The following is a 22,736-nucleotide window of genomic DNA, read 5'->3' on the forward strand; positions in this document are numbered from 1 at the left end:
TTCTCAATAGTCATAAAAGGTTGTGCATAATAATGTATATATGTACATTTACTTCTGACAAATAGGAATATCACTGTCATTACATTTAACTGGGTTAAATAAGTGTATACATTTCAGCACTCTAAGGGTAAATGGAAAATTTAAAAACTAATTCCAGCAACATGTTAGGTACTTTTGTGCTCTATTAAAAACTTCGACTCGTTCTATGTTACAGTAAAAAATATGATATGAATATGATTTAATGTGCCAGTGCAATAAAAATAATCGAATTAGTAACCCTGCAAACAATTACAAATTTTTCAGCTCTTAACAACAAAACAATTATTAAACGATTCGTAAATTATAGACGCTTTAAATATAAATATTTCATCTGTTCAGTGTCATTCCACTGTAAAGTGACAGAAAACTTTCACGTATGTGTGTACATATATAGACACACATATAGAACGCATATGTATGTGTATATAAATACATTTCTCTTACTTAGGTTTTTGCAATTAGGAGCCGAACGTTCCGTTATAGAAGCTATACGCATTATTTTACGTTTGTTAGAGCAAACCGCAGCAATTTTTTTTCTTGTTATGTTCGTTTCCGTCCCCCTGATTTTCCTGTGCTTTACGTGCGGCTATTGCACGCATTAAATCAAAGAAAACCTGCAACGTAATAAAAAAACCATCGATTTTCAATTTATATGCACTTCTATTTACTTACTAACTATACACATTACTAATCCCACAATATTTTTTTGTTATTAAATTTTAAATCAGTCTATTCCTTTCTTTATATATAGATTCATAATGTGGTAAATTAGAAAGAAAATTTATAAACATGTGATACAATAAATAATGTTTGTGTTGCTCAAATAATCATGCATAATCACAAGCTATATTTATTGTTTTATATTACAATTTACGGAATTGTTTTAATTCTCGTGACATCTAGAATAAATACCTTAATAATGAAAACAGAAAATCAGTTTGTGCCTTTGAAACTTGGAACACTAATTGAAATTGTACATGCACATACAATACTTCAGACATAAGCAAGTGTCAACATAACAAGCGAAATGTATGTGTAAACAATGTTTTTTTTACATGCCTGCGTGACACTCTTGCAGAAGGTTGATACTTCTGGCATAACTGTTACCTGCTAGTAATTGTACATGTATTTATATGTTTAAATTTCAAAAAAATGCGCACAAAATACTGCAATTTAGAAAAGTTCTAATCACCATTGAGCGTTTTTATTGTTTAAAAAAAAAAAGAAAAAAAATTAAAAACAGCAAAATAACAGCAAACCTATAGAATACTGCACTTCTTTTTCTTCCTCTTGGCACGGTCCTTTCCGCGACCGTTACTTGCCGATTTGTCTTCGATCTTGCGCGATCTTATTTCACGCATCAAGTCGAAAAATACCTGGAAATGTGCAATTGATGCTATCTCAAAGCTTCAAGGCATGAAAAAGGTGCTTCATGAGTTAAAGGAGATATGCAATTTGTGTACGAATTTATCTGGTGCTTTATGAATATTCTTTCACTGTAAAAATTAATATGTGCATAAGCTATGAAATGTACGCACTATATACTATATTGCAACAGAAACAGAATGAAATACAACAAACTGCACATTAATACTATGTAAATATGTGTTTCATGCAACTTCTCAATGCTCTACAGCAAAACTGAAATAATGGAACAAATGAAATATGAAAGATGCATGTGCTATGGCTAGAAACAGGTTACTATTAATTACTACACAAAACAAGATTGTTTCCTACAGGACATTCCTTGTCATTGTTGCTTGAACAGTTTTCCATAAAAAATGTTGTTTCATTTTAGTTACTAGTTGTTACCTTATCAACATTCTCCTTTGTTTTCGCACTTGTTTCTACATATGGAACACCCCACTGTTGTGCTCTAGCTTGAGCTTCAGCTAAGCTAACTTTTCTCTTTTCTTGTAAATCACTTTTATTTCCAACTAACAGAAATGGAATGTTCTCATCATTCTTTACCCTGAGGATCTGTTCTCTGTATAAACAAAAATGAATACCTCTGTTTTTTGTACATGCACAAACATAGTACATCAAATTTTGAGTTTGTACGCTCACCTAAATTCTTGAGTTGCTTGAAAACTATCATCTTCTGTTATAGAAAAGACACAAAGGAACCCTTCTCCGCTTCGAAAATAGTTATCTCGAATTGCTGCATAATCTTCTTGTCCAGCGGTATCTAAGATATCTATTTGTACTTCTTCTGCATCTAATACAACCTTTTTCCTATAGGAATCTGCTTTTGTAGGTTCATAGTCCTCTACAAACTGATGCAAATGAAAAAACAACAAAATGTTTATACTGGAGTGATTTACAATAGATATAACTTCATTATGCATTTCATGTACCTCATCATACATAAACTGTAGCGTGAGAGCAGACTTTCCAACACCTCCACTTCCTACCATTATAACTTTATGCATTGCTTGAGTGGTACCTGGCTTTTTCGACATGTTGTTACGATTCCCTGAAACTATATCAAAAAATGTATATAATATACACAAATACACTAAAAATAAAAAATAAAGTATTTTCAAATGAACAAAAAAATTGTATACATCATTATAGAACTATATTTAGTGGACTACATCTCTTTGGAAAGTATTACCATTAAAGGAAATTCAATTTCAAAGAAACAGGATATGGAACTACCATTGTCACTGCGAGAAATCTAAGAAGAGGGTCAGGAATACGTAATTACTTACATTGTACTGTCAATTATCCTGTGAACTGTATGAATAATCACACCTACTAATTTGTTGTAACGAAAACTAACAGTGCTTAAAATAATTACACAAACAGAAGTTATATACGTATAACTAATAACAATATATGCATAAAGAAACTCTTATTCACTGATGAAAATTTGTCTTATACTATCTGAACACTCATAATTAATCAGTTCCCGTTAGAAAGGTGTTTTCCTCCTTTTCCCGAGGAAACAAATCGAAAAAAAAAAGCTTCATAAAAGCGAAAAAATAACAGTAATCTAATCATAGCATCTTCAAGAAATTCAAAGAAAATCTTAACAATATAACGACAAAAAAGCCGATAAAAACACTCTGAAAAATTTGCTATACACAGAATGATACTATCAGCTTTCACATCTTGTGTTTATGCGTTGCACATTTGAGTGATACGAGTACCGGAAGTGTAACACTATACACTATTTCGTATAAAAGTCGAAATACCATATTCTACTGTGTTATAGACGTATGCGTACAGAAAACTAAAATTCATGACACCTAAACGTATACATAATAAGGATGAATAACGATAAAGGCGGTGCCACACGCCCAATTTCGAGGAAAGTCAATTTCAGTTTTGAAATTCGCTTCAATCATCGTATTTGATTCCCAGCAGCGTTTAAACACTATTTATATTTTACGTATGATAAGAAACATGAGATCAAGCAAGTACCTTTAAATGATTGTGTACATACACCAAAAATTCTGAATATTTTCCCTACGAACCCCGATGATCGCGTTTTACTTCGCTTCACCGCGACCGATAGTACCGATAATTAACTACAGAGGTACTATGTGCACTCTACCGGTTTCTTTCAGTACTGTGCTATCAGCATTGAACATTTAGTGCGAGAAAGTAACACTAGATGGGCTAAATTGTCTGGTGCAGTTAATTTCAATCTATTCTGTTAGACGGCGCTGTATCCGATCGAATTGAAAAATCATTGAACACGATTGGCAAGTACTGGTTGCTAAAAATATCTTTCTCTTTAGGACCTATTTCAAGGAACACATTAATCTTTTTAATCTTGTTACTCAAAATTAGAGAGAATTGTAACTCAATAATGGAAGGAATGGAGTACTCATTTCAGTTACGAGTAGACCACGTAAACTTGACTGCACAGAAGTACAGAGAGCCATCAACTCCCTCCACTTGTGCTTAGAAAAATTCTGCTCGACAGATCCCATTGACGCATACTAGATTCTTCTATGAACCACAGCTGCAAAACTAATAACAGTATCCTAATACAAAACTAGTATCCCGAAACTAGATCCCGTAACCTAGTTTCAACGACTATCTAATTCCAATTATTCATCCAAATGAATGAGAACCCAATCGCTGCTCATCACGTGACAACTGTCACATGATCACGCGATTAGTCATAACCGCCAAGTTTGCGTGGTCCATCCGCGCCTCATTCAGCATTAGAAAATTTGAGATTTGAATTCACCTTAAACCTCCCAGAGCCCAAAACCACTACCCTTCTTCTCTTAATAAGAAATCGAAGTCAATATAGGAGCCTAAAACTATCTATAATCTATATTAATAGAAACTGGCTATAATTTATACTCTAAACTCTGATCTATAGAGAATCTGTACGACCATTCCTCCCCTGGTTGGTACAGAGGATCTAAGAGGAGCCACGTGATGAGAGTTACTGGCAGAAAGATTTCGCAGCCCGACTCGTATGTAATAATAATCGTCACAGGGCTCGCGACCAGCACGTAACATACGCGTGCTAAACTTCGGACTTTTCCCGCAAACGTAGCACTATCCTCTCTTTCTCTCTCGATCTATCTAAACCCTCTCCTCCCTCAGTCTTCCTGCACAACCTCCGTGCGAGTTCGTCGTGCTAACTTACAGCAGATTTTCACGAGCACACCGCGAGGATGCCGAAGAATGCCCGACGCGGTGACACTCGCGTAAATGCGAAATCGTAGGATGGAGTCGTGGCGAGCGAAGTGAAGACTATCGCGGCGAGTTTCCATTCGCGATTAATGAGCGACACGTACGTACTTCAGTGCACGTTAAACCTGGCGTAGAGCCTCGGTTTGATCCTCCTCAAGTGTTCTCTTTGGCCCCCAGCGAGCGAGGTCCGAGAAGCAACCGTTCAGAGATCGGAAAGGGAAGATCCGCGCGGCGCCTCGTAGAATGACCGATCCGAAAATCGAGATGCATTACACGCCACCGACTTCCGACACCATTCAAACCAAACCTTTTCCAATTCGAGGTGAGGATCTTTTCTCTATACTGTCGCGTCTGGCGGGTTGTGCTTGTTTCAGAGACTTTGAGCGAGCTTCGCTGTAGAATATTCAATCGAGAGTATTTGCTTGAGTATCTGCTCTAGAATTGGGCAACTTTCGTTGAGGCTTTGGTGTTCGTAGGGTCTCGAGAATTTTTCTTTCTCTGAGAGTGTTGGAAGAGTGATTCCATTAGGGCATGAAGTTATTTTGCTTTTCTTTGAGCAAGGAGCTTAGGTTTGTGGTATTTTTTTTGTAAAGAAGCTTATCTTAGCGGTGGAAACGTCTGCCTCACGTGGACTATCGTTCGATCGCTTTCCAGGAACATAACCTCTGCAAGGTGTACCATACTGCACCGCGTGCAATGAATTTAAATCGAATATTGTCTGTGAAGACGATAGTTAGGCGATAGGCGAGTAGTATTTAACTGAACTTCGCGAAGCAAAAATAACTGAAGCCGGTATGTACACCTGCCTCGACCTTGATTACGATCTATCGATTGAAACGAACATTTCCGGTTCCTGGTTGTCACTCATGCTTGTCAAACTTTCAATTCTTTTTCGTGAAATAGAATCTTGCTAATTTTTGCATAAATCTAAATAGAAATTGTCGCTAACCTGTTAAGGAACCTTTTCCAAGGCCAAATAGAATAATTGTATTTTATTTTATAAATCATTCGGAACACGTATATCCGAATAAATAATAACCAACAAATAATAGGGAATTTCCTAGGGAACATCTACTCCCCATAGAGGTTAAGAGAGATCAGAAACAGTGGGAACTTCGTGAATTAATCTTGGAAGAACTACAACCACGATTTTATATATGTTTAGATAGTTATTTATATAATGTATACCTCAGTAAGTGTGCATATAAAATTGTACGAAAAAATATGTCATACGAGTGGCCTGAAATAAATAAGACCGCATTTGCAGTTCTTCCAGATTGAATTCCCAGAGTCTCCTCTGTTAAAAGTAAAAAATCTCGCATGCAAATATTAATCTCACGAGTCTGACTCATTCAAAGTCGTTAGCTGGTTGACGACACAAAGTCAGACAATTGTAAGGTTTCTCGAGGGTACAATCGATTTTCCGAGCTTCAAGTGATTCCTTCGAGAAATTCGCGCGCAATCAGTCCCCCCTTGTGCCTCAATTTCACCGCGCTCGTACCTTGATCTTTGCTCGATTATTAAAAACAACGACGCAACTGATAAAGCTAATCTCCAGAGATTGGACCAACGATGAAAAGCGTCGTGTGTGAGCGCTCTACGTGTTAGTCGAACCGCAGGAGTTATGTCGCAAACAGCCGACAGATAAACGCGTGTTTTCGTTTGAAAAAGTCGACGAACACATTCACGGCGTTATTGGCTAGACACATCACGAGCCCCTCATTTATCTGATGGAGATCGATGGATCATTTGCAGCGATAGTTGACTTTTTAAGAGCGCGGCGTTTTCATCGGTAGAAACGCTGTATACAAATTGAAATGGAAATTGTATCAGTAAAAAGTTTCGTAATTTCAATTCAAATTTCTTTCACATCTAAATGAACGTTCTCATAACTGCATAATGTACTTCCGTCTTTAAAGGCTCGTTCAGATTACATAGTCAAGTTAGTTCAATTCGAGTCGCTTGTATTTAAGTAGCTTGATATCAAGTTTCTATATTAAGTAATATAGCAGGTCTAAAATTGAAGAAAATTGAACAAGAACAGCTCTTCTTAAATTTTATAATTCTTTTTTTTTTAAACAAGAACACATTCTAGTGATTAGAAACAAGATTCACAACATAATAGAATCTACAAATATTCTCTTGAATATGTTGTCAAATTTGGAATTTTTTAAGCAAGAAAATGTATTTTCTAAAAAAAAATACAAAACTTGACAACAGTCGTTTCTGTCACGAGTTCTTCAATCACTCGCATTCAAGCCACTTGAATTCAAATAACTTGAGCAATCTGAACGAACCTTGAGAGATCGAAGATCCGCGACGACTTTATAAGAAACCAATCCAATTTATTCTCTCTGTAGCTCTAAGTTGGTGAGAATAGGCAAGTCATTAATAGCACCGACCCGGAATTGCGTAAATTTCTTTGGACAGCCGTTGCATTCTGATCCTCCTATAAATCTAACGGATGTCAAGCGATCAGTAGCAGCGAGGGTACATGGACTCGAAATACGGTCACAGTTCTGTCTCGAAGTCGAGGGAACCGAGATTCTATAATGTGAATCGTTCAGCTCGATAACGATAAGCTGAACGCGATAATTTGCAGCGGCGTGAAAAAGCAATTATGCGCGAAGGACAGTCCCCTATCGGCACATGCCAGGAAAAACAATGAAGATAAATAAAAAGCGCATATATATGTACAGAGGCGGTCTAAAATCCCAGAAGAATTTGAATAGAGCACGAGTCCTCGTCGAGGGGCGGGGAGGGAATGAGACGTCGTTCAATGCGGAGTGTTCTTTAGCCACGTCGATTAACGTGTCGATAATTGAAAAGCACGTTCCGTGCACGCGATGCATGATATACAAGATTTGAGATCGGTAGAAACCGGTTTATTGCGTTGCCAAGAACTTTCGATTCGTTGATAATTCGCCGACTTTTGCCTAACGGCGGGTCACGCTGTGCGCGAAGCGTCGATGTTGATTCATTGATAAAAATTCGTTCCATGGCTTAATGCAAGAGTTACCTAATGAGAGACAAAAACTCTGGAGATAATATCTAAATAAGAATTAATCCTTGACTGATATAGTGGGGTCATAGTATTTATACTACCATTTTTAATATTAGTCGCGTAAAATATCAATGAATTAAGTAAAGATAATTATAAACTGAACAGTTGTGAAATGTTATTCCCGTTGGTATTCGCAGACCTTATAGGGTGTTCGACGACAGGTGTCAGAAAATTTAGGGAGCGATTCTATACGCTGAAGTAAGGGGAAAATGAAGAATAATGAAAATGAATTTGAGGCTTCGTTTCAGAGTTATTAATTATTGAGAAACTGCTTAAAGTTCGCGGGAAATGCGTCTGACTTGGAACTTATTCTATTGACGACTTGCATTGGTTATGTCAGACAGGGAAGTCAGGAGAATAAGTTCCAAATCAGACACAAAGAAGTCAGTAGAATAAGTTCTAAGGTCAGATACCGAGAAGTCACTAAACTAAGTCCTACAGTCAGACACGGAGAAGTCAGTAGAATAAGTACAGCTAAACACAGATATATCAGTAAAATAAGTCCAAAGTCAGACACACTTCACGCGAATTATACATATTCTTACAATAATTAATAACTGTGAAACAATATCTCACTCGCCCTCTCATTATTCTCAATTTTCGTCCTACTCTAAAATACAGAATCACTCAATAGCGTACATAAATCATTAATATACTATTTAACATCCCATTTGTCCCTCCACTTATTAAATGGTCCTATTTCGTAAAATCCTCGTTATTTCAGGTGAACGAGCAAACTTCGTAAACAAGCCTCATGTGATCGCAATGGTCGGTCTGCCGGCCCGCGGCAAGACTTACATATCGAAGAAGCTGTGCAGGTACTTAAACTGGATCGGGATCAGCACGAAGGTGTTCAACCTCGGCGAATACAGACGCCACGCGACAACAGCGTACCAGTGCCACGAGTTTTTCCGTCCTGACAATATAAAGGCGATGGCCATACGAACCCAGTGCGCGATGGACGCCCTGAAAGATGTCTGCCAGTGGCTGGAGAGCGGGGACGGCGAGGTGGCCGTGTTCGACGCGACCAATTCCACGATCGAGAGGCGCGAGATGATCCGAGACATCGTTGTCGAGAAAATGGGCTTCAAACTGTTCTTCGTTGAGTCCGTGTGCAACGACCCAGAGATCGTCGAGCAGAATATTATGGAAGTATGGAATAGCCTTCTTCTAACAGCACCTGAAACCAATCGTTCGATCGCTGTAGTTTGACAATTTCTCATTACCCTGAAACGATTGCCCATAATACGTATATGCTCTTCATTCGTTACATTCACTTTTTAGGTAAAAGTGAGCAGTCCAGATTACGCGAACATGAACAAGGAGGAAGTGCTCGCCGACTTCATGTTGAGGATCGAACACTACCAGGAGAAGTATCAGCCGTTAGACGAGAATCAAGAGAGCGATCTTTCTTTCATGAAAATTTATAACACTGGTGAAAAGGTGTTGGTTCACAAGCACGAGGGTCATATACAGAGTAGGATAGTCTATTACCTTATGAACATACATATAGTGCCGCGCACTATCTACTTAACCAGGCACGGCGAGAGTGTAATGAACCTTGAAGGTAAGATAGGCGGAGACTCGGAGCTGAGCGAGAGAGGCTGGGAATACACCAAAGCCTTAGCTGACTATATTACCAACCAGGATATACAGGTAAGACGAGAAAAGGAAGAGGGAAGCTTTGAGTAAATAGAGAACAAGAATTGGACCGATTGCAGGGACTACGAGTGTGGACCAGCTGGCTCAAGAGGACCATCCAAACGGCGAGCGAAGTGAATGCTCCTCAGGAGAGGTGGAAAGCTCTTAACGAAATCGATGCGGTAGGCTGAAATAGAACAAGATCAGGGATCGAATGAAACTGTTAAAAAAGAACATTTACAAAATAGTTACAGTATAAAATCAGTTTAGAATAGAGAAGAAATAAAGTTGAGTGAATAACTTTCATTCGTAAAAGTGTACAGTTTCATTTGATTTCTAAAAAAAGAAAGAATGGAAAGGAGCCATGCAGTTGAATTTTTAAACGATGCATACTTTTTAACAGGGCATCTGCGAAGAAATGACTTACGAGGAAATTGCGTCTAAGTATCCGACAGATTTCGCCGCGAGAGATCAGAATAAATTCTCCTATCGTTATCCGCGAGGGGAAAGTTACGAAGATCTGGTCGCTCGGTTGGAACCAGTAATAATGGAGCTAGAACGACAGGGTAACGTCTTGGTAGTCAGTCACCAAGCAGTTCTGCGGTGTCTGCTTGCTTATTTTTTGGACAAAAGCGCGGGTAAGTATGACGCATCGCCGATAGCGGCCATTTCTGCTCGATTACGTTATACGCCATAAATTTTATCTCTTTACGCCATTAATTTGAATCATCGTACAAACAACAGAAAAAAAAAAGGAGTTAGACGCACACGTGAAATGTGCGCTTACGTTAAAGAAGCACATGTGTCGAAGTTGCGTAACTTCTGACCTTCGACGTATCGAAATGAAATAGCAAAATAGATATGTATGCGCGGAACGAGATGTCAGGAACGACGCAGTTGTTTGTGCAACAAAAGTTCGAGACACCCCGTACTTGTTTATGTAATTTTATCGTCGTAAATTGCGCATAGTTTACTCCGATCAACGAGTTCAGCGATACATAATTATTAAGCGTTGTAACAATTCGTTTTAGTGGCATTACAAAGATTCTGTTTTCTATTCCAGACGAGTTGCCGTATTTGCAAGTACCGCTGCACACTATCATTAAATTAACTCCCGTTGCCTATGGTTGCAAAGTAGAGCATATCCGATTGCCCATAGACGCGGTGGACACGCATCGGCCAAAACCAAAGGTAGAAATAATTAGAATCGCATAATTCATTTCCTCCTTCACCCTCTGGATATAGGTCCTAGCATGGTTCTACCGATACACCTAGCTTGCTGATTAAAACAAGGGAAAGACAGACGAAAATCGAATTCAGATATTGTTGCTACCTGGGTGTTCTCTATTAACAGGTCTATGTGACACATTAATATTTTCAGATACCGGGATATCTGGAAGAACGATTCCGAACAACAGGAAAATTGCCTCGCACGTGATAACACCGACGTTGTAGTACGACAGAGATAATTATCACATCGTAACGAGGTGCTGAAGACACGCAATCGTTTTGGCAGCTGGCTGCCTTTGCACGTTCGATGCAACGCGCATCCATTTTACCTTCCAACTCTTGATCAATTTAGGCAACGATTTTTACCCTATACACGTTCGCGATAGAACAATACCTTCTTCCTTTTGTTTCTTTTTTCTCTTACAAATACAATTAGCATAATTCGCGCGCGTATATTCTGACTCCTGCGTTGTTCAGCGAACTTCTAAAAAGACAGGGACATTTAGCGAACATGCAATAAAAATCAAAAGGATGAATTTCGCGCAACTCGAGCACACATGTACTTCACGTGTACCATCAGTTTATCTGAAATTTCCTCGAGTCGAATATGATCAAATCTAACATCTCGATTATATTTGAATTATCTAAACGGGCAGATAGAACGTTTCTGATTTGCTTAAGGGACGTTCAATCCTTATCATTTGTAGAATAATTCGCGTTATCTGTAATTTAACTGACGCTAGGAAACGCGACGATTGATCTCTACTGGTCTCCTACGATATGCATAGCAATTATATTTTATCGACGTCATGTTTCATAAATCGTCAACTTGTCGAACTGCGTGTATACCAATCAGAAAGTAATTAGGAAGCGTTTACGCATTACTGAAGCTATTGTCTTGAATGAAAATCGTGTCATATTTAACAGACGTTTGTCGCCTTAATGATTTAATTGTCGATGTTGATGGAATAGGTTTCGGAATACTTTTGTCAAGACGATCTAGCGGCGAGAACGACGACAAGGAACTTTTTGGAGTATAATTTATTTCGAGAGATGTGTACATATTTTTTTAATGCCCTTCACGACGGAGAAAATACATTTACTTGAAAATAGTGGCATCTTTTAATATTTGAATTCTGATACCCCATTTGTGCGTGACAAGCTTCATTATTATGATTATTATTGTTATTGACGAAGTACGCCGAATATTCGACGAATTATAATTTTGAATAAAACGTTTTTGTTTCAAATAATATTCTTTCTGTTATATCATTTGCATTTCTGGCGCGAACATATCAATTTCCTGAATCACGGTAGATAGCGCTAGAGTAGTACCTGGGCGGAGGTTCTCTATAATAGAATTATCAATGACAAAATCAATGTCACTTATGTTTACATTCCGTCGGTTTCAATATTTACATGCTACTTTTTTTGTAACGAATAATGTAATTAATGAAAATGATGGCAACAACTAATGAGTTTGGCCCTGACTCTGGTGGCAGAGTGAAGGTAAATTTTCTTTAAGCATCTGAGGATGTGTCGTGTGTTTACGTTTCTAACCTACAACTCTATGAAAAACTAGAAAAAAGCGAGGAAAATGAACATTAGCGATTGGAATATTATTAAAGTTTTTTATAGGGAGTTACAATAGTAAAGCCTATAGTGTACGGAAATGTAGCCCGTTATTTTGGTAAGAAGAGGGAAGAAGATGGCCATACTCATCAATGGACTGTTTACGTTAAACCGTATCATAACGAAGACATGTCGACTTATGTCAAGAAAGTCCATTTCAAGTTACACGAAAGCTATAATAATCCAAATCGCATTATGACAAAACCGCCTTATGAGCTCACGGAAACTGGGTGGGGAGAATTTGAAATTGTGATCAAAATATATTTTCATGACCCTAATGAACGTCCTGTGAGTATATTTGTAATTCAAGCCTATAAGGCATAACGATAGAATTTCAAAATGTAGAATTAAGATACAATATTTCAAATATGAATATTTTGAAACTAGAAAAATGTGACTTATGTCGTCTTCCCTCACAAACCACGGATATATCAACTACTGTTTTCTCTTGAATTTGTGTATTTTAAATAGGTGACTATATACCATATACTCAAACTATTTCAAACTACTCCCGAAATACAACTGGGCAAAAAGAGTTTGGTGTCTGAATTTTATGAAGAAATAGTATTCCAAGATCCCACAGCACTTATGCAACATTTGTTGAATTCTAGCAGACCTATAACTCTTGGTGCTTGGCGCCACAACACAGATTGTATGTATTTCTAGTAATCATTTAATCTAATGAATTTTATTATGCCTAAAACTTATTCTTTCTCTGTCTAGTTGAAGCTAAGAAGGAATCCACAATGAAAGCAATAATGGAAGCAAGAAACAAGATAAGACTGGAAGTCATAGATCTCAAAGAAAAATTAACATTAGCAAAAGAGACAATTGCTAAGTTTAAGGAAGAAATTGCTAAGATTTCAAAGGCTGGAGGAAGTTTATCTGTTGCATGATTCAAATGTTATAAGTATGTGAAGAAGAATGCTTTTATACGAACCTAATTAGTTCTAAATAAAAGACATCACTATTCTTTTTATAAGCAAATAAGATGTACATATTTCTATTGTAAGACAACTATATGTATAATAAAATAGTTAAGATTAAATATCCAGTTTTTATATTAAATTTCACATACAAATTCTATTGCATCAGTCAAGTATTGCAACTTCGTTCGGCAGTAAAAAATTATGACGAAATATAAAAAAGCAGTAAATGCAATAAGTTACGTACCTCGAACGATAAATTAAAAAATCATTCGGAATTACCTCGTAAAATTATTGATCTTTAAATTCAAAAACCAAATCGTCGTTTCAAGCAGAAGGCTCACCATATTTTTTATGTTCATCATAATTAAAAAACAATCCTATGGTAATGTTTGTTAAACCTGACAACGTTTACATCTTTTGATCATATAAAAAAAACACACGTAGTATGAATGATTTTCGGAAAGGTTTCATAAATCTGAACTACAATGCTTAACTACGCATGCGTGATAACTTCCAAGCGGATGTGGAACTCGTTAAATTAACAAACTGAACATTTCATATTCCCAATTACCTCTCATACAATTGCATTCTCAACAATGATACATAAAAACGCCTCAAAATCGTCTTTCCTCAGTCACCAATTATCAGTAATTATCAAAGTTACGCCTAATCGTGACCTTGAGACCGTAATGCTCCAAGCAAAAATAGTTATCGCATGTAAACGTCAGGAATGATGTACATCGGTGAAATCGATGAGTAAGGAGGCCAGTAATGTTCGATACAGTACTGGTGCCGCGTGATTTCGTCTAAGTGAACCAAGCAAATTAAGTTTCGAGCAATCGCGCGTACTTCAACTCCCGTATGAGGAAATGACAGCAGCGCCGAACGCGATCTCGAACAGACCGTGAGCCTTCTCATCTTTGATAATACGTTTCTAAAGCGATCGTAGTTTCGGTTCATTTTCATTCAGATATCATCCTTACGTCCATTCACACGACCGTGACAAATAGTTACGCAATAATGTTTGTGCTCGATACCGATCAGCAAATCACGATTTCTACAGCATGTTGAAAGTGCTTAAAACACCACTGCTCTCTTCGTTCTTTCATGACCGATAACTGAAGGTTTGAATACCGCTACTCGATTCTGTAGCAATAAATATCCCGTACGTCGAATCCAATCAGACATGTGTTTTCATCCTAATCAATTTTTATAGGGCCTTTCATTACCTACCGAAAAAATAGTGAAATGCATTATTTCGATGATACGATATTTTCCTCGTTCCAATAGCTGTAGTTTGAAAGTGTTTAGAGAGTGAGTTTTATTTGCGAATATTCTTAGTCATAATTTTTGAAACAATTTGAATGGGACACCATGAACATGAGTTAACTTCGAAAAAATATATCACGTTAGAAACTCGATAGCAGTGAGCCAATATCGAGGAAATATTGTAATTACATTATACAAAATAATGAAAGGGACCTCCTGATTTATAAGTGTGTAATCTTATCAGTCAGACCCCTTATTTGTATGTTTACGTATAGACGCGTGTACACGTATATATGTCTCTAAAGTTTGGTAAAAATTTGTATGTCTACCTATTAATTAAAAAGTCATAAAAAATGGCTAATCTTCTACTACAATTTCGTGATTACAGTAATCATAATAGAGATACATTTCCAAACGTTTCTATTGCCATAAAATAGAATGCACATACCTCTTATATTTTTACGTTTCCGTAAGAAGATGTCCTTAACACGTTTAATATTGTAACAGAACTGATTTGGTAGAAAGAAAATCACTTCGTTTGCTTCTAGTACAATTAACGCTCTCGAAATGATTTCTCCATGAAACATTTAAATGTCACTTAGACGGAAGTTAAAGTCGAGCAGCGCTGCAGGTCACATCCGGTTGATTGCAATTATTTTAACTTTCCGCGCGAATATTCAAATTGCTTATTAAACACGAACAATATCTGTAACTGACACTGTAGCTATTTATGATTGATATACAAAAAAAGAAGGTTTTTTCATAACTAATACGCGTAGATAGAAAGTCCAAACAATTGTTGATTTCTGAATCTTTATTCTCTTCTTTTCCTTTAGTTTCGGTATCGAGTTTGCAATTGGAGCATTAGCATCGGTTGGAGCTGGATTTTTTACAAATCCTATTGATGTGATAAAAGTACGACTACAACTACAAGGGGAATTAGAAGCACGAAATACATACAAGAAAATATATAAGAATACTCTACACACAGGTTACTTGATAGCAAAACATGAAGGTATCCTTGCTCTACAAGCAGGCATCGTACCTGCCCTTTACTTCCAAGTGGTGCTCAATGGAATACGGCTAGGCATCTACAATATAGCAAAGAAGTATAAGCTAATTACCAATGACAAGGGAGACACTGATATATTAAAAACTGTAATAGTAACTGGAACAGCTGGATGCACAGGGGCTGTTCTTGGTAGTCCGTTCTACATGGTAAGTTCTATTTCTCACACCTAGTCTAATATCAGTTTGTGCTTCTAAATATCTTATAAAATCCAGAACTAGTCTCAATCTTTGGCTATATTCAATAATCTGACTCTGACTCTGATCTCCATCATTTCTTCGTTGACCTGACCTAAGTGGTGCTCACTTTTAAATAACTAACTTTTCCATTCATATTATAATCCCTTTCCTCCTTTTCATTCATCTTAAATCTGACTACTGTGTCTAATAATATGAATATCTTAGAATATATATTGATATGTTCTTCATTGTAACAGATAAAAACGCAGTTACAAGCACAATCTGCACAAAACATAGCAGTAGGTTGTCAGCACAATCATTCGAGTAGTTGGAGTGCATTCAAGTCTTTGTGGAAAGAAGGTGGAATAGCTGCTCTGTACCGAGGATGGTACGCTAATGTACCACGAATTTTTGTTGGATCTGCGACCCAGCTAACTACTTTTGGTTTAGCTGCAGATTGGTTACGTTCGTTAGAAGTACGTATTGTGGCGAATATCGTAAAAAAAATGTGAGAAATCAATTAAAATGTTTCCCTCTCTTAGTTATTTCCAGATCAACCGATACTTCTAACTTTTGTCGCGTCCGCGATTGGCGGAAGTTGCGTGGCACTCACTATGCAACCATTCGACGTTTTAGCAACCAGATTGTACAATCAACGTAAGTTTCTTTTGGTTCAGTGACTATTTGAATATTTGCTAATTTCGTGTTATAATACAGAAACAGATGTAGGCGGAAAAGGCTCGTTGTACAATGGTCTACTAGACGCATCTATTAAAATACTACGAACAGAGGGATTGACTGGCTTGTATAAAGGAATTTTTCCAACGTGGATGAGAATAGCACCGCACACTGTGCTGTGTCTAGTATTTTATGACAAATTAGATGAATTGTATAATAAACTTCGAAACTAATATTAATTTTTGACTAAATGTCTACGTGTGTTTTATATCAATTGTAACTTTTCATTTAGGCAGTGATGCATTTTCCGATTTAATAAGTATAAATTTAAAAAATTTAGGCTCATTGCATTATAAATTTGGTGAAAATTTTGGGAAATATAAATATCTACAATTATTTGGACGATACAGTCCAATTACTGTAAAATTTCTAATCATATAAATGAAATAAAAAAGATGCAATAACGATATTGCATGATTGGTCGATAAATTATTCTTACTTTCCTAATACTTAAATAATTTAGAAAAAATATGCATTTACGTACAAACCTATAGCTAGCTTATTCGTAAACTTCCACACCTTTAAATAACTCAAATAAGAATATTTACAGATTAAATTTAATTTCAAAATTTTAAACCTATCTATTCGTAGAAAAGCGTAGTAGAAGAACTTTTAATACTAGTTATTAGTTTAAGCGACATGTCTGGAATTCGGCCTAGATTGAAAGCCTTGACTGACCGATGCTGCCACGTCCATTGTACTTCTTCCTCTAGTCTCAGGTAAATATATCCTAAACAATATATTATTACAAATTTAATATCTTATCTGTGGTACGAGAGTCGTATTACCATTAAATTCGCTATTACATACCTAACAATTTGTCCTAAAAATAGGAGAAATCCTGCAAATATTAGGAAAGTGTATGCTCCTATGATACTTTCGACTATTGGGAACATCATTCCCACTATAAAATTTCCACCCCAATTGAAAACGCTACCGAGTGCCATAGCTATTGGTCTGGGACCAACGTCAAATAATTCAGATCCAATAAAGTATGGTATCGGACCAAGACCAATTCCATAAAATATCACATAAGCCATCACGGCTACTATACATACAATTGGCATGATCGATGAAAAATGCTATAACAAAATAAATATAATTATTCTATATATTACCCAATACCTTAAATTTAATATTCAACGTATTTTGCTAAAAATTATTTTGAGTTTTACTTACGATTATTAAAATGGAAATACATAAAACTATCAAACATCCCAGACATAAATAATTACTAGTGAGCAGAACGATTCTTCGGTTTAAGGATGACATTACTGATACAGAAACAAGAGCCATCGCAATATTAGCTACACCAGTTCCAAGAGTAGCATATTGTGATCCTGTCAGACCAAGGCCGGCAGCGAGAAATATTGAGTTCGAATAGTAAAAAACAACGTTTATACCACTCATTTGTTGTCCAAATTGTATCAAACAAACTAAGAATAGAGGTAACTTCAAACTTGGATCTTTTAATATACGTTTCAGAGTCCAAGGCTCAGCTGTTGTTTTAGTTTCTATTTCGTGTTGTAAATTAGCAATTTCCACTTGCAAAAGCATTATGTCCATATTACGTATTCTACTGAGTTCTGAAATGTGTAATCATTGTAACAGCAACACTTTTGATAACGACATTATTTAGTATCAAAATATCGATAATTACTAACCATCAAGAGCTTTTTGTTTTTCTTCTTTGATTATAAATAAATATTTAGGACTTTCTGGTAAAACTATACTTGTAAGCACTAAAGCATACATACACAGAGGAAGAAATGCTCCTAGCATATAATGCCAGGAATTTTCAGTTCCCAGGACTGTTTCAAGTCCTGCAATTTGGCCTAAAAATACTCCACATGTAATTCCTAATTGACATAGTACTCCAACAGCACCCCTTAATCTAAGGGGTGCTATTTCAGCCATGTACATTGGTACTATGCATGTAGCAAAACCTCCAGAAAGGCCTGAGAGAAAAGTATTACCTTTAATATGAATTTCACAGAGGCGATAATTATATAGAAATTTCAAACTTACCCACAACTAATCTGCCTGCTAAAAGGAGTTCAATTGAATTCAATTTCTGGACTAAAAAGAACATTGCAGCTCCCACAATGCCAAATATATTTCCAATACATAGCGTTTTTTTCCTTCCATATCTATCTGCTAGCCAACTTGAAAGATATGAACCAGTTACACCGCCGATAAGAAAAATCGAAACTACGGTAGACCAGAGTATTTTCAAGTTACTTTCAGAAACATCCACATGGTATCTTTCTTTAATACTTTCGTTGCAAAACGCTCCTACCAGCTGCAATTCATATAGAAGTTGCAAAAACTTTGTACTAAAGGTCAGTCTAATCATAGATTAGAAATACTAACATGAGCTGCATTATTCAATACTCCTATGTTAAATCCAGCTGGTACCGCTGATCCTAAGCAGCAGGTCACACCTGCTAGGGCCAATGTAATGGTCCAACCACCTGGTGCCTAAGAAAAATTAATTTGTATATTATATCAGATCAAACAGAATAAATATAGCTACTGCTCATAAGTTTTTTGTATTTAATATCTTTTCATTCAAATCTTTATGTGCAATGAATGAGCTCGAGCACTATCAGAATGCTTATCAACTCTATACTTCTCTCTTTTACGTTGAATGACTTTTACAATATAAAAAAAATAATGTAAATGAGATACAAAGTGATGGAAAATAACCTGACCTATAATAAAGGAGTTTTTCCTACCAATGTTTATATATTAAAATGTGTAGGTAACTAAGTGCATAATTTACAAACATTGCAACACTAGTATATTCTAATCACGTAATGATAAAGTATCGTTTGGAAGATAATTCATATATTCTTTTAGCTCACACTCAAGTTATCACTGCTCGAGATTGAAAGAAAGACCCCATGCATGAAGCTATCCGTTTATCTAAAGTGTTAATGACTTAATCGAACATTCCAACGTTAGATAAAACCTCAGAAACTCTTTCTCAGATTTCGAGCTACACATCTGCCTCAGTCTTGAATATTTGTACGCTTGATCTACCCGTAATCCTCTAATCTCTTCGATGAATATAAAATCAATAACAGGCAATCTGGGTCATTAACAGCAGAAGCAAAATCGTGCATTGAACGTGAATTTTTCCTGATTTCTTGAAAACCTAGAACGGTAACAAAATTAAATTTCGAAATGAACGATCCAGTTTGCCTAGAGTCTGTGAAGAAGTATATTGGCCCACGGAGGGTTAAATTTGATCAGTGAATTATACCAACCAATCTTTCGTCACGATCATCTGAGGGTTGATGTGGACGTTCAACATCCGAGAGGACAGCAGCATGACTATCTGTAATGACAAATCATTACCATAAGTCAACATTTCGTATAGAAGAATCTTCTACTTAAACATTTCACCTAATAAGCAAAGAATTACTTTCTAGGCGACTCTAAACATGCATAGATAGGTCAGGCACCTTTCCTTAGCGAATTATTTACGATTTTAATCAATATTCTATGAATAAATTATCATTATCGAACTAGAATGAATAGAAGAGAGATAACGAAAAAAAAAATAACTCTCAGTAAATATTACCTAACGACATGCTTTGCGTAGAGCACGTGTCACTGACACGACGTCAAATCAGTCAAAATGGTAAATAATAGCGCAGCCACGACTCAGTGGTGGCAACACGGAAGCGTTGTGTTATTATTTATCCTTTGCTGTCGAAGGGAAATTAAGTAGGTGAAATTACGACACGTTGACGTAATTACAATCAAGTGTTTACGGTCCTAAAATACGACGCGACGCGATTCTATTCGGACAAAGTGAACGACCGAAAAACGCATTTATACAGGGCGTTTCAGAACTGAAAATGCAGTGGTCGCCATCATCAGTCATCAATGTCATTATGGATTCGTGATTCAGCCACTGTTTTTTACTGAAATTTTTTATTGCATTTATATAGAGTGATTGCTACCTAGGAACTAAAGAATATTCATAAGTTGATTCTTCTGTAAAGTATTTGAATTGTTTGTATATCTACTTTTGAAAGGCCCTGTATGTTCGAAGGTAACACTTTGTGTATATTTCTGTTGCAGCCATGCGCTCTCATCGAATCACCATTTCCTTGAAAGTATTACGTGATGACTCGTACGCACACAAATGCGTGATTTAGTGTAGGTAGGAACTTTGAAATGCTTTTGAGTCTGATGAATATGAAATGAGTAAGCTATAATACCTGTTTCAATGTGTTATTGAAATGACTATCATTCGTATACTTTGGAATATTTTCTTTATTATTTATCGACAGTTTTGAAGAAACTGTACGTCTCAACACTCTGTAAATTGTATTTTATCTCTTATTGCAGGACTTGCTTTACTAACTTCCGGAAATTGCAAGATAGAAAACTTTGAGTCATGAATGCAAGCGTGGGTGTCGGCTGCATTTCCGACACGTGCGCGTGTTATCTTAAACGAAAAGTTCCAATGTCAATGTATTAAGATCATTACAGAAACGTGACGCGATCAATCGCTCATTAAATGGATTTAGAATTATGTAAATAAAGATTATTTGTCTACTGTGTTCTTCGCCTTTCAAGAATCTTGGCTTGCTATTAAAACTTGAAGGCGACTTGTTTACTGTAGACACTAATCGATCAAATATCAATATTACTTGAAAAACATAGATTAAACATTTATCGATCTATCAATCGAGGGAATGTGAATTGTATTTGATGAGGAAGTAACTCGCAAAATATTTACATAAATTTTCCCCACAGGATTAATCCAATCTCTTAATCCAATCTTAAGATCGTTCTTTGACGCGTCTTAGCGAGTCGGTGACTTTCCACAAACGAACCTACACTCTAGAGATTCACCAATTTGTGCTCTTGTTTCTAGCGAACAACAGTAAACGATGTTTTAATTAGTTTACATACCTTTATACTCGAGCATGTCCCCCATTTATAGATTCGAACGTGTGCAATCTGCGCAAAGAAAAAGAATTTTTCAAACTGCGTGGTAAAACACGCTGAAATAGTTAATAATTAATATTTCGCTACATTCTATCTGTTACATATCTACTGCTATTAGTACACCAGTGTACTGTTCAATTATTCAACTAAATCATTAATGGATTTTTGTTTCCGATGCTCAAAGTCTAAAACTATGTAAAAACTATCACACGCTTAATAATCGTTCCTCTTCTTCCACGCTACCAGAAAAATACATTATATGTATATGCGCGCAAAGGTCTCACGTTAATGTCCTTTGTTCTCTTTCGTTGTGACTTCGTTCTAAATATTTGTGAAATTACATACGATCGATGGCCGTAAACGATTCGAAACGGAACGAAAGAGATAACGAGGCGTAAATCTTTTCAATACCGACAAGGCAACACTTTCGTAATTCTTTCTCCCACAGAAATATTGTTTTATTATCCTAAATATTCTACTTTCTAATGAACGACGTTTCGTTCTACGATTCTATAACGCACGATGAATTATTATAAACAATCGTTGGAAGTATATCATAAACTCTCGGGGACGGATACACGTGAGTCCCTCGTCGATCGCTCGGTTACAGTTGATTGACCCTTTCTTCTCTGAACAATTTTTTAAGTGGACTTCCGACGTCCTCCTGGCTACCAGGGCGAAAATAAATTCAAGTGGAATATGTGTGGAGGGACGTGTGTGTATCCCTTCGGCCACGAAAGGGCTCGAAAAAGTTCGCACTTACTGTTTACTTGCGCACACAACGTGTCACTGTGTCTGAACCCGCGACGAACCCAACCACTCCGTCACACAACTCGCGAGGGACTACCTCAAATGCTGCAAATGATTTTAGACGTCGTTGTCTCCCACCCCATTCTTTTCTACCCCTCTCCAGCCAGGCCAACGCCGCGCGTTTCTTATTTACACTCGTTAATTAATTCTGACCTTGGGCGCTTGCCAGTGTGGGAAATTCAACGTGGAAAATAGGTACTGTCGGATTATCTTTTAGTGGAAAATTGTCCTCTGGTTAGTGAATCTGAGTAATCTTTACCAGAGACGATGAGAGACTGATAAAATTCTGATTGTTTAATTGAGTACTTTGTTATATCTTATTTGTATATTTCTTGGGTTTTTTCAATTATTAACACTTCTCGTTTACCATTCTGTGTTCTGTAATGTCATAGTGTACTCAAAAGTCGTATGCTCGTAACATATACAAGTATTATCAGAGAATAGAGGATTTGAGGAGACCCATGAAAATATCTTCCCATTCAGGAGATGGATAATTTAGT

At 36.6% G+C, this 22,736-nt stretch overlaps 5 protein-coding genes and 1 long non-coding RNA gene across 20 annotated transcripts; 3 read left to right on the forward strand and 3 right to left on the reverse strand.

Annotated features, from left to right (window-relative positions):
* Window positions 1–139: 139 nt before the first annotated feature.
* On the reverse strand, window positions 140–4,939 carry Rala (Ras-like protein A). 10 transcript variants are annotated; one of them, XM_076387658.1, is made up of 6 exons: window positions 4,813–4,939; window positions 2,397–2,515; window positions 2,107–2,315; window positions 1,852–2,026; window positions 1,299–1,415; window positions 140–653 (listed from the first exon to the last, which is right to left on the reverse strand). In XM_076387658.1, exons 2-5 carry the CDS (start codon window positions 2,499–2,501, stop codon window positions 1,299–1,301), a joined length of 606 nt encoding a protein of 201 aa, XP_076243773.1. In that variant the 5' UTR covers window positions 2,502–2,515; window positions 4,813–4,939; the 3' UTR covers window positions 140–653. The 10 variants fall into 10 exon arrangements, 9 of the variants coding, with proteins under 9 accessions (XP_076243773.1, XP_076243771.1, XP_076243769.1 ...); XM_076387656.1 differs by lacking the exon at window positions 4,813–4,939 and adding an exon at window positions 4,247–4,265 and having other exon boundaries at window positions 2,397–2,521; XM_076387654.1 differs by lacking the exon at window positions 4,813–4,939 and adding an exon at window positions 3,469–3,556 and having other exon boundaries at window positions 2,397–2,521.
* On the reverse strand, window positions 3,671–4,232 carry LOC143184996 (uncharacterized). Its single transcript, XR_013002854.1, has 2 exons — window positions 3,878–4,232; window positions 3,671–3,791 (listed from the first exon to the last, which is right to left on the reverse strand). It is a non-coding gene; the product is annotated as an uncharacterized LOC143184996 (long non-coding RNA).
* Pfrx (6-phosphofructo-2-kinase/fructose-2,6-biphosphatase) lies at window positions 4,896–11,751 on the forward strand. The gene is made up of 7 exons (XM_076387649.1): window positions 4,896–5,026; window positions 8,493–8,920; window positions 9,053–9,424; window positions 9,490–9,591; window positions 9,813–10,047; window positions 10,473–10,600; window positions 10,791–11,751. Exons 1-7 carry the CDS (start codon window positions 4,948–4,950, stop codon window positions 10,845–10,847), a joined length of 1,401 nt encoding a protein of 466 aa, XP_076243764.1. The 5' UTR covers window positions 4,896–4,947; the 3' UTR covers window positions 10,848–11,751.
* Window positions 11,752–11,887: 136 nt separating this feature from the next.
* Window positions 11,888–13,313, forward strand: Gas41 (YEATS domain-containing protein 4 Gas41). The gene is made up of 4 exons (XM_076387652.1): window positions 11,888–12,148; window positions 12,278–12,559; window positions 12,743–12,923; window positions 12,995–13,313. Exons 1-4 carry the CDS (start codon window positions 12,092–12,094, stop codon window positions 13,165–13,167), a joined length of 693 nt encoding a protein of 230 aa, XP_076243767.1. The 5' UTR covers window positions 11,888–12,091; the 3' UTR covers window positions 13,168–13,313.
* A 596-nt stretch (window positions 13,314–13,909) lies between these two features.
* Window positions 13,910–16,864, forward strand: LOC143184991 (solute carrier family 25 member 35). Its single transcript, XM_076387651.1, has 5 exons — window positions 13,910–14,104; window positions 15,306–15,687; window positions 15,975–16,193; window positions 16,260–16,374; window positions 16,435–16,864. Exons 1-5 carry the CDS (start codon window positions 14,070–14,072, stop codon window positions 16,626–16,628), a joined length of 945 nt encoding a protein of 314 aa, XP_076243766.1. The 5' UTR covers window positions 13,910–14,069; the 3' UTR covers window positions 16,629–16,864.
* LOC143184988 (solute carrier family 2, facilitated glucose transporter member 3) lies at window positions 15,926–22,254 on the reverse strand. 6 transcript variants are annotated; one of them, XM_076387646.1, is made up of 10 exons: window positions 22,190–22,254; window positions 21,391–21,438; window positions 20,045–20,172; window positions 19,728–19,798; window positions 18,829–18,936; window positions 18,484–18,757; window positions 18,120–18,413; window positions 17,635–18,041; window positions 17,266–17,537; window positions 15,926–17,185 (listed from the first exon to the last, which is right to left on the reverse strand). In XM_076387646.1, exons 3-10 carry the CDS (start codon window positions 20,052–20,054, stop codon window positions 17,086–17,088), a joined length of 1,536 nt encoding a protein of 511 aa, XP_076243761.1. In that variant the 5' UTR covers window positions 20,055–20,172; window positions 21,391–21,438; window positions 22,190–22,254; the 3' UTR covers window positions 15,926–17,085. The 6 variants fall into 6 exon arrangements, with proteins under 6 accessions (XP_076243761.1, XP_076243758.1, XP_076243763.1 ...); XM_076387643.1 differs by lacking the exon at window positions 20,045–20,172 and having other exon boundaries at window positions 22,190–22,242; XM_076387648.1 differs by lacking the exons at window positions 18,120–18,413; window positions 20,045–20,172 and having other exon boundaries at window positions 22,190–22,242.
* Window positions 22,255–22,736: the final 482 nt, after the last annotated feature.

This window comes from Calliopsis andreniformis, chromosome 10, assembly GCF_051401765.1.
Source record: "Calliopsis andreniformis isolate RMS-2024a chromosome 10, iyCalAndr_principal, whole genome shotgun sequence".
NCBI classification, from domain to species: domain Eukaryota; kingdom Metazoa; phylum Arthropoda; class Insecta; order Hymenoptera; family Andrenidae; genus Calliopsis; species Calliopsis andreniformis.

Coding starts and splice junctions, on each gene's coding strand:
- Rala (XM_076387658.1), bottom strand. CDS start 2,501: ATGTCGAAAAAGCCAGGTACCACTCAAGCAATGCATAAAGTTATAATG. Junction 2,027..2,106: donor CAAGCAACTCAAGAATTTAG/GTGAGCGTACAA, acceptor TTGTTTATACAG/AGAACAGATCCTCAGGGTAA. Junction 1,416..1,851: donor CAAAGGAGAATGTTGATAAG/GTAACAACTAGT, acceptor GCACATTTCCAG/GTATTTTTCGACTTGATGCG.
- Pfrx (XM_076387649.1), top strand. CDS start 4,948: ATGACCGATCCGAAAATCGAGATGCATTACACGCCACCGACTTCCGAC. Junction 5,027..8,492: donor CAAACCTTTTCCAATTCGAG/GTGAGGATCTTT, acceptor TCGTTATTTCAG/GTGAACGAGCAAACTTCGTA. Junction 10,048..10,472: donor TTTTTTGGACAAAAGCGCGG/GTAAGTATGACG, acceptor TTTCTATTCCAG/ACGAGTTGCCGTATTTGCAA.
- Gas41 (XM_076387652.1), top strand. CDS start 12,092: ATGAAAATGATGGCAACAACTAATGAGTTTGGCCCTGACTCTGGTGGC. Junction 12,149..12,277: donor ACTCTGGTGGCAGAGTGAAG/GTAAATTTTCTT, acceptor AGTTTTTTATAG/GGAGTTACAATAGTAAAGCC. Junction 12,560..12,742: donor ATGACCCTAATGAACGTCCT/GTGAGTATATTT, acceptor TATTTTAAATAG/GTGACTATATACCATATACT.
- LOC143184991 (XM_076387651.1), top strand. CDS start 14,070: ATGACAGCAGCGCCGAACGCGATCTCGAACAGACC. Junction 15,688..15,974: donor TTGGTAGTCCGTTCTACATG/GTAAGTTCTATT, acceptor TCATTGTAACAG/ATAAAAACGCAGTTACAAGC. Junction 16,194..16,259: donor ATTGGTTACGTTCGTTAGAA/GTACGTATTGTG, acceptor TCCCTCTCTTAG/TTATTTCCAGATCAACCGAT.
- LOC143184988 (XM_076387643.1), bottom strand. CDS start 21,415: ATGGGGGACATGCTCGAGTATAAAG. Junction 19,799..21,390: donor GGACATGCTCGAGTATAAAG/GTATGTAAACTA, acceptor TTGTCATTACAG/ATAGTCATGCTGCTGTCCTC. Junction 18,937..19,727: donor ATGATCGTGACGAAAGATTG/GTTGGTATAATT, acceptor AATTTTTCTTAG/GCACCAGGTGGTTGGACCAT.